Below are 9,559 nucleotides of genomic sequence, written 5' to 3'. Positions count from 1 at the left end.
GTGTGTGTGTGTGTGGTGGGGTGGAGGGCTGGTGGAGGGGGGGGCAGGCACAGTCAGTTCTGATAACAGCAACAGTAGGAGGAGGATGAGCCGTGGGACCGCCCCACTCTCCCACAGATATAAATAGGAGGTGGATTTTTTTACTCCACTCATTTCTCCTGAAGGATGAGATCCCTGAAACACCTCAAACATCACTCCAGGAACAATGTGGTGAGTTTGTAACCTAAAGATGGAGGAAGATTTGTTGCTGCTAAGGGTTAGAGGGGCGGTGGTTACTTGTTTTGCAGTTTGTTAGTGAGGTATTTACACTCTTGTCTGTGTGTGAGTGTGAGAGGAAGCAAGATTACTTTTCACATTCATATGAGTACCGCAGTGGGAACATCTTTTCAAAAAGATAAGAGTTGTGTTTCTATCTCTGCTGCACGTTTTCTGCTGCTGCTCTAATTGTTTGTCCTTAGGTGTCTTTCAGATGCAACTTTAAATGTGAAAGTACGGACTCTTGCAATTACTACCCTACCTTCTCTTTCTCCTTGTCATTTGTCTTTTTCTCTTTCATTTTGTCAGCCTTTCATTTTCCTGTGCTTTTTCTTCTCTCTCCGGCTCCCCCTCCTTCCCCTCTTTCTCTCTCACTCACTCACTCACTCACTCACTCTGTCTTTCTGTCTCTCTCCAGCCCCCCCCACACACCCCCTCCCTCTCCTTTTCCTTTCTCTCTTCCCTCCTCTCACATGCTCACTCAATCTCTCGTTCCCCTTCCCTCCCCTCCCTCTCCTCCCCTCTTTCTTTATCTTTCAGCCCCTCCATCTCATTTCTGTCTCCGTCTCCCTCCCTCCACTCCTCCCCCGCCCACAGCTCTTTCTCCTTCTCTCCATACCTCCCTCCCTCTCTTTTCTCTCATTCGCACACATACACACACACTTTCAAATACACACCCAGTCTCTTTCCTTTTCTTTCTCACAAACACACAGTCTGTCTCTGTCTGACTACTTTAAAAGCAGTAATTATAAATGACGTGGTTATCAGGGCATCCAGGTCTACTCCCCTCTACCAACACACACTCACACATGGACACACACACACACACACCTTTATTCCTGCACTATCTCCTCTTCCCTTTTCCCTTTTCTCCATCCACTCTTTTCTTCTCTCTCAGTATTGTGTCAGGAAAGGAAGCAGCTCTTACTGGTGTGCATGCCACAGAGTAAAGACTAGTGTGTAGTCTGACAAGAAAGTAGGGGTCAGAGCTTCTCTCTATACATTTTCCTACCAGTCAGATCCATGCTGAGAAATAATCTAAAACCAGGGGCCTACAATACTCAAAATCTCCTTTACCACAGAGAGCCAGTTCGGTCATACCACAATTTCTTCCCCATAGTTCCACTGTTACACTTTTACAGGTGGCAGGGTAAACATGTACATGTGGGTCTGAAACACTTCCGAACCGTACAATTATGTTAGCAAGTCTTATGCATTGGTCTGGAATACAGAATGAGCTCGAAGCTCAATCGAATGTCTGTTATGGATATGAGACTGCCTGGCGGCATATATCATCTTGTTAAGGAAGCCCAGTGTGGCAGACATTATGAAGTCAGCTACGGCGAGTGTAGAGCTGAGGTGCTTTGCTCCTCATGAATGGGACAGATAGCTCCAGTGATGAGCTGACTTTGGTCAGCCAGGCTGCCCCGGGACCCCACAGGAAGTACTGAGGACAGTCCACGGAAGTCAACTTCCTGGCTGGACCTGCATCCCTTGTTGTGTTCTTTATTATTCTAAAGCCTGTCAAGGAAGGAAGCGGGGTGCTAACACAGATCTGCTTTATCTCCTCAATCGAATGTTCTGTGGATTTAGAGCAAAGAAACAAGGCGTAGTCCGAATGCGGCTTACACAGAGTAACCCTTAAAAACATTATCTTAATACTCTCCTGGAATCCTGGTGAAGGAAGATTGTATTGCTTCTGGTTTCAGTCTGGAAAACTAAACCTTAAAAATTATATGATCATTTCAATATGATTGCAACACAAAACCTTTTATTTCTATTAATATGAAAGTTACAATATCATGAGGCTACAACGGGGAAAGGTTTTATGATGAAAAATTGTGTAAGGCACAGTCGTAACAACGGAACAGAATAATAAAAAAAGGACATATGTATTTTTTTTAACTTGTTTTTTATATTTTATGTGTTTTCTTCCAGGAGGAGGAGAGTAGCCGCTTGGTGCGGACCTACCCTAAGATGACTGAGGGCCAAGTGGATGTGGGCACACAGACAGAGCCTGTGGTGGTGCTATCTCTGGCTCAGGCCGCCGTTCTTGGCCTCATCTCCCAGAATGAAATTTTTGGGGCAACCATTGCTCCTAATGGCTTTTACACAGGGGAACCCAGAGAGTGTCCCCCTCCTCCATCTGAGGCAATGGAGTATGAGTACGCTGACCAGCTGATAGGGGCCAACGGGGACTACCTGGCAGAGCCTGCTGGGGAGCCGGAGCCCCAGCCTCACTGCAGTGAAAGAAGACGGCCCGGACCCCGTGGGAGGACCAAGAGGCCCAGGAGTGACGGAGAATTACAGGGTCACCCACACAAAGTACAGACTCCACAAGCTCAAGTTAAAGGTGAACGGCTTGAGTCTGATACGCCTCCTTCCTGCATTCACTTGAACAGCAGGCGTAGCCCTGGCAAGTCAGAGGATCCAGTTATCCAACAAGGTTCTATGAAAGAGGAGCAGGCCTGCAGAAACTGTCCCTCATGTGTGAGAGATACATCCAGGCCCCAAACAGATGGACAGTCAGAACAGGAACAAGAAGAAAACACTGGCAGAGAAAGAGAGAGGAAGGAAGAAGATTTGGTGGTGGAGGAAGAAGAGGAAGAGGCACTTAACCTCAAGACCAGTGGAGATACTGGCAGTCCTCTGGAGAACCGCTATTATGAGTCCAATGAAGTGGCCTACGAGTCTGCTGACATGGCGCTGCCAGGAGAGTATGAGGAGAACAGCCAGGCCATGCTGTGGTCAGACCCAGAGGGCCTTGCCAGGCGTATGCAGATTGACCGCCTGGACATCAACGTACAGATTGATGAGTCCTACTGCGTAGACGTGGGAGAGGGTCTGAAACGCTGGAAGTGCCGCATGTGTGAGAAGTCATACACATCCAAATATAACCTCGTCACTCATATCCTAGGCCATAATGGAATTAAGCCCCATGAATGTCTACACTGTGGAAAGCTCTTCAAGCAGCCGAGCCACCTCCAGACTCATCTCCTCACCCACCAGGGTACCAGACCTCACAAGTGCACCGTTTGTGAAAAGGCCTTCACCCAGACCAGCCACCTGAAGAGGCACATGCTGCAGCATTCAGACGTCAAGCCCTACAGCTGTCGCTTCTGTGGCCGTGGCTTTGCCTACCCGAGTGAGCTGAGGACCCATGAGAACAAACACGAGAACGGCCAGTGCCATGTCTGCACCCAATGTGGTCTCGAGTTCCCAACCTATGCGCACCTGAAGCGCCACCTGACCAGCCATCAGGGCCCGACCACGTACCAGTGCACAGAGTGCCACAAGTCCTTTGCTTATCGCAGCCAGCTGCAGAACCACTTGATGAAACATCAGAACGTGCGGCCCTATGTTTGCCCCGAGTGCGGCATGGAGTTTGTCCAGATCCATCATCTCCGACAACACGCTCTCACTCACAAGGTACTGGCTGCGCACACCCTCGCACCTAAGGTACTGAAACCAAATGATGTGCCTTTGTCTATCAGTGTATGTGTTCGAAACAAAACCTTACGCAACCGCAGATCACTACATCTATTTTTTTAAAGAAAATTTTACACTTAGGGAGGTAGGGAAGTATTTTAGCTTCACTCAGTCAGAGTCCTCTGTATGAATTTTCACAAAAAAAGTATATTGCACACAGCCTCTTTTTTTCAAAACCAGTTGCTTTGTAAACATAGTCTTCAAAGGCCTTGAATTTTTTTGTGTGGCTCAACCCCCCACTTGCATGTGTTTTGTGTTGTGTGGTGTTCGCAGAGCTACTTCCCTTTGTGTCTGATGAATCACCCTGGTCTTTCTCTCCATTTCATAATATTGTCTGTTTTATTCTATAGGGAAAAAAACATTTCTTTTCATTGCATTTGCTTTTGTTAAATATAAAAAAAAAGTTAAATAAATGTTGAAACCAAAAAAAGTTTTATTCTTTCCATTGTTAGACTATTTCCACTCTGTCTCTCAACACTTGGGGGGGCTAATGTAATCTACATGAGTTGGATCAAAAGCCAGAATGCAAATGCTCACACACGCAAGCTTCTTGTGTGTTTTCTCTCTGTGACTCATTTTTTTTTTTTCTCTAAACCATATATTTAGCCAAATTAATTAAAAGGACCAAACACTTTTTGTTTTCAAAGGGTATGAAAGAATTCAAGTGTGACGTCTGTGCCAGAGAGTTCACCCTGTCTGCCAACCTGAAGAGACACATGTTGATCCATGCCAGTGTGAGGCCCTTCCAGTGCCACGTCTGCTTCAAGACCTTTGTCCAGAAGCAGACCCTTAAAACACACATGATTGTCCACCTCCCGGTCAAGCCTTTCAAATGCAAGGTGAGTGGCACAAGTGGAGTTTTACTTCAAGACAAAATGTGTCCCGCTGTGATGGAGTGGGGAGGGGTACTGACTATTGGGCTTTTGTCTTTCAGGTGTGTGGAAAGTCGTTCAACAGAATGTACAACCTTCTCGGACACATGCATCTCCATGCCGGCAGCAAGCCCTTCAAGTGCCCCTACTGCACCAGCAAGTTCAACCTGAAGGGCAATCTCAGCCGACACATGAAGGTCAAACACGGCATCATGGACACCTCGATAGATGGACAAGGTGAATACCTCCATTAATTATGCTTAATTACACACTCTGATTTGAAACATATCAAACTCCTTGATGACAGCTGAATTTGTTGATGGGTTATGTGTGGCAAATTTCCTACTGAGACTGCTCGGTGGGCTTCATGTCGCATTATTGTCACTCAGTCTGTCCCTAATGCACTTTGACTCAGCATGTACTGTAATCTAGTGGCCAAGTGTTTTGATGTTTCTCTGTCACTCCCTCCCTGTGTGTTTAGTAAATATAGCAGTGCCTGGATTAGACATGCCTGTCTCTATCAGTAGAGACTGATTCTGAGGCAGGGGAGGAGGGGCTGTCCTCAATGAGGCCATGTGTCTTTAGGAAGAGCTCTGTATGTGTGTGTTATTGAGGACAGTGTGGGATCATATTTATGTCTGCTTCCTTCTTCAGAACCCCCCCAAGACACAGAAGGCCAGGAGGACTACGAAGAGGAGAGCTTTGAATTCAGCGAGCGAGAAAACCGGGCTAACAACAACAACACACCAGACATTGCTAAACTATCTCAAATGGAGTATTACAGCACCTATGGGAAGGGCGCAGGGCGCTTCAGCACAGCATGAATTATTAAAATGACCCCAAATTGAATATAAGTGTGAACTAATGAAAACGGGATTGTTTTTTTTTTGTTGTTGTTTTTTTTTTTGCTGTTAAAGGCATAGTGCTTGGGTTGTTCCTCAAGGGTATGGAGAAGCCCAGCAAACTGCACATTCATATGCACTGGAATCACTCGTAAAGATACAAACTTTGGATGTGTATACTTTTTACATTACGTATTTCTCATCTCTAAAACACAGCAAATCTACTGAATAAATATATTATATATAAGAAAAGTGGACTGTCTAAAACAGGAGATTTAGGTAAGAAAAAAGAAAACTATATAAATAAGTACAAGTTTAACTACAGGGACATCATTTGAGCCTAATTTGAAAAGCACATTTCTAGCTACAAGCATTAAAAGCATATGGTGTTGTAGTGCACTTATTCATTCAGACAATCCCCGTCTCTCTCTCTCAGTCTGCTGGACTAAACTAATGTGAAGGGTTAAAGAAGGGAACAAGTGTTACAGTTCATTTCACTTGCCAAAGCAAATCAGGTTGCAGAGGTTAATTCTTTTTGATTCATACTGTGATAAATTAAATTTGAGGTCGCAAAAGTCCACTGGATTTGCAATCCGTGTTTTATTGTATATTATTGTACAGAATGTATCAGTCATCTTGTATGTTGGCTGGTACCGTAATCAGTGCATTGCACTGAGGACCACTGTGTCTACTTTTTAGGTTTCTGCATTAACAAGCATCACCTTGTATTGATCTCTAGTCTATGAATGTAATTGTTTCTGTGGAATGTTTTAAAGCGCTAATGAAAAGAAAATCAAAATACTCTTTTTAATGGTAGGACCCCTTTACCAAAGAATTGGATCAAATCTTGCAGCTACTGGCACTGCAAGTCCCTTTTCCTTGCTGTTGTGTTGAGCTGGGACATTGGATTTCTTGGGGTCCAATCGCAGACCTCATGAAATTACATTCAGGTTCCCCTCCCACCCATCTGTAGATCTCTTCAAAAGATTACCACAGAACAGACTGTGGTACAGCTTCTCTTTCAACAAACCTAACCATCCCCCCCCCCCATACAGGCCTTCACGAGACAAGACTGCAACATTTTTCAAAAGCAATGCAAACCCTGCATTTGTTTTTTTATGGATGAATCTCAACAAGAATTGTCCCAAAAAACTCGGACAGAAATATTAAGTGCCCCAGTGTGTCTGCGAGAGCATGCCATCCATCATGCTGTACACTGGTCTCAAGTGATGAACGACAACCTCCCAACATGTGACAGGGCCATGGACCTTGTGGAAAATGATTTGGGAAATGCTCAATATATTCAGTTTCCCAGTGCTTAGCTTTTCAAACTTGTAACCTGCAAACAAGGTATCCATTTGCAATGTTGATATAGCGCATTTAAAATAAAAATGCTCAATTTTGTGAGTTTTTCAGCTTCTGTGTTCATTCCATCACTGTTTTAGTGGTGATACAAAGAGGAAGATATTCAACTTAAATGGCTTTCTGTATTAGACATTAGTGTGGGGATAATATGGATAGAAATGTATGTACAATGTTGTGTACCAGACTGTAAAATAATAAATTTATTTACATTTAAAATGATTGATCTTTGTTTGTTGCAAAAGAACAACAACACATATAGTGGGTCAAACAAGTGATTTATTGGCAAATATGTTTGACATAGGCTTCTGTCCTGCCCAAGGCATTACACAGTATTGAATACAGTACTTCACATTACAAAAATAAAACCTTGCAAATAATGGGACAGATAGTTAGGGAGGTATCAGGTGGAGGGACAGCTGTCAACCATTTAATATCCTAATAGAATACTACGTAATCCAAAAGACAGTACATTGTTTTACTTCAGGGAAATGCAAGTTACTTTATTGACCTTTTAAGTTAAAAATGAGGTACAAAAACACATGAGTGACATTGCCATCTCCAAGCTAACTATATTCTTTCAAGTCCTTCACTTGCCGAGGGCTTTATCCAGATTTGTCTTGATGGCGTCAAGGAAGTCTGTAGTATTGACGTAGTGCTCATTCAGCTTGACACTGAGAAGACAAGACAGAGCAGATCAGAAAATTCAATACCATACTTTAGGAAACACCACAAAACTGGAGCAATACAATCAGCTACCTTAGTTATTAGAGTTTAGCATGAATTAATGTTGTCGGTTAATAACAAGAGCAACATCATTATAATCATTATCATTATTACCTAAGCATTAGAATGAGCAAGATGCATGATATAAACTTTAAACGCAGTATGACTTGATACTACATGAGACTTTCATTATTATTATTATTATTATTATTATTATTATTATTATTATTATAAAAATGGCTGCCCTCCTGCATTAAATCAGATGTGTCAGCTGCAATGCCTAATGGAGGAAAAATGCTTAAAGGAAAAAGGCTAAATGTGCTCAAGCTAGCAGGTGAGCCAATGCAACTAATAGCTAATGTAGTACATACTGTATACCAGTCCTGTGCAGAAACAAGTTGGTGAACAAGGCGGCACATACCTCCAACCAGGGTTACACAACCCTTACGCAAGGGTTTAATAAAATGTAAATCATTCAGCTGTACCTGGATCTAGATGGACAACTGTGCAACATATCATGTGCATTTGTTCATTAGAAATAAGCAAAAATGCACTTTTGAATAATATTTCACAATCTTCGGATTCCTTTAAAATTTCCCAATCCACATTTTGACTAATCAATTTTTTGTTGGACCACGGCCTAACTTTCCACCAAACGTAAAAAACCTAAACCTAACACCGTGTGGGCGACATACGACATAACACGAAAAACAAGATGAGGGCATGTTTGGGATGAGGTTTCAATTTACAAACCTGTATTACAAGTTGGGAGGTCAGTATAAAGGGTAAATAACAGCCTGTCTTGTGTCAATGTTTCAGATTGATGTTGGTGGTTTCATTCAAAGTGAAACACCAAACATTCATTCTTATGTGCCATTATAGGCTTAATGTCCCAAAACATAAAGATGCTCCATGGACTAAATGGATACATACTACAAATTAGGGCTGCAACTAATGAGTTTTTCTATGATTGATTGTCTTATCTCTACTTTCAATCTTATTCCCCACTCGTGGATTACATGAAATTCTGAATCTACCATGTATCTAATTCTGATCTTTTTTGTTCCCCAAATATTTATTATACATTAAATTTACATGTATGTCCTGTACAATCATGAAATAAAAATAAAATAGTTGCACACATTTATTCTACATATTTTTGTGGTGATATCCTATAGATGAGAGCTTTCCATTCCTTATTTTAGTACTCTCTGGGGCCCGAACCCTTCCTTACACCTTCAGAAAACTCACAGGTAAAACCTGTTTATGTAACTGTGCTTTACCTCGAGGACATTTAAGCTTGTTATAGTTCAGGCATGAATACTTGATTTACGGACGACGGCATTCAAATTGAACATGTTAAGGGTCTGTCATAGATGTGCTGCATGTACGATACTCAGTGTGGACAAAGATCTCTGTTGGATATTTCCAGCACCTTGTTGAATCTCTGGCTGATTTGGAGTCAAAACTACTACGAGGGGCAAAAACTAGGTGTACATCACCATCATCTTCGTAAGTAACATGTTACACTAAGTTGTCAGAACTACACCAACAGCTACATTGTATAATATAATATAATATAAAAGTATTAATACGTAAATTAACTTACTTGGACAGGCCGTGGATGCAGCCTGCGAGGTCCTTGGTCATTGTACCGCTCTCAACAGTCTCGACACACACCCTCTCCAGAATCTGGGAGAACCTGCAAAAAAACAAAGACATTTAGAAAAGCCATGTTTCATCCCAGGTTCAGTATGTTTACTACAAATTTAAATCATCTCTTACTTCACTAGATCGGGGTTGCCATCAAGTTTGCCACGATGTTCCAGGCCCCTGGTCCAGGCAAAAATACTGGCAATAGGGTTGGTGCTGGTCGGCCTTCCCTGAAAGCAGAGTCCAGGATAATTTTAGTGCTTTTAACCACTACACTATAATACTATAATTATAATAATAATAATAATAATAATAACAATAATAATAATAATAATAATGTAAAGGATTTCCTAATTTTAG

General features: G+C 42.4%; 2 protein-coding genes across 2 annotated transcripts in view; one reads left to right on the top strand and one right to left on the bottom strand.

Moving 5' to 3' along the window:
* The first annotated feature begins 16 nt into the window (after nucleotides 1-16).
* Nucleotides 17-7,000, top strand: znf710a (zinc finger protein 710a). Its single transcript, XM_035665850.1, has 5 exons — nucleotides 17-210; nucleotides 2,194-3,684; nucleotides 4,392-4,583; nucleotides 4,679-4,853; nucleotides 5,271-7,000. Exons 1-5 carry the CDS (start codon nucleotides 166-168, stop codon nucleotides 5,438-5,440), a joined length of 2,073 nt encoding a protein of 690 aa, XP_035521743.1. The 5' UTR covers nucleotides 17-165; the 3' UTR covers nucleotides 5,441-7,000.
* A 79-nt stretch (nucleotides 7,001-7,079) lies between these two features.
* Nucleotides 7,080-9,559, bottom strand: part of idh2 (isocitrate dehydrogenase (NADP(+)) 2) — an 11,824-nt gene continuing 9,344 nt past the window's right edge. The window contains exons 9-11 of the mRNA XM_035665851.1: nucleotides 9,332-9,429; nucleotides 9,156-9,248; nucleotides 7,080-7,494 (exon numbers count right to left, since the gene is read on the bottom strand). Of these exons, the coding sequence (XP_035521744.1) occupies nucleotides 7,410-7,494; nucleotides 9,156-9,248; nucleotides 9,332-9,429 (276 nt within the window). The 3' untranslated portion in view covers nucleotides 7,080-7,409. The remainder of the gene's footprint in view (nucleotides 7,495-9,155; nucleotides 9,249-9,331; nucleotides 9,430-9,559) is intronic.

The sequence above is a fragment of the Morone saxatilis genome, unplaced genomic scaffold, assembly GCF_004916995.1.
Source record: "Morone saxatilis isolate NCDOM2014 unplaced genomic scaffold, NCSU_SB_2.0 Contig2, whole genome shotgun sequence".
Taxonomy (NCBI): Eukaryota; Metazoa; Chordata; class Actinopteri; family Moronidae; genus Morone; species Morone saxatilis.
Note: the sequence above shows the minus strand (reverse complement) of the source record. Positions and strands in the feature narration are given on the sequence as shown.

Excerpts from the sequence above, each read along its gene's own strand:
- znf710a (XM_035665850.1), top strand. The coding sequence starts at position 166 with ATGAGATCCCTGAAACACCTCAAACATCACTCCAGGAACAATGTG. Across the intron at positions 211-2,193 it reads ATCACTCCAGGAACAATGTG|GAGGAGGAGAGTAGCCGCTT; the intron begins GTGAGTTTGTAA and ends GTTTTCTTCCAG. Across the intron at positions 4,854-5,270 it reads CACCTCGATAGATGGACAAG|AACCCCCCCAAGACACAGAA; the intron begins GTGAATACCTCC and ends TTCCTTCTTCAG.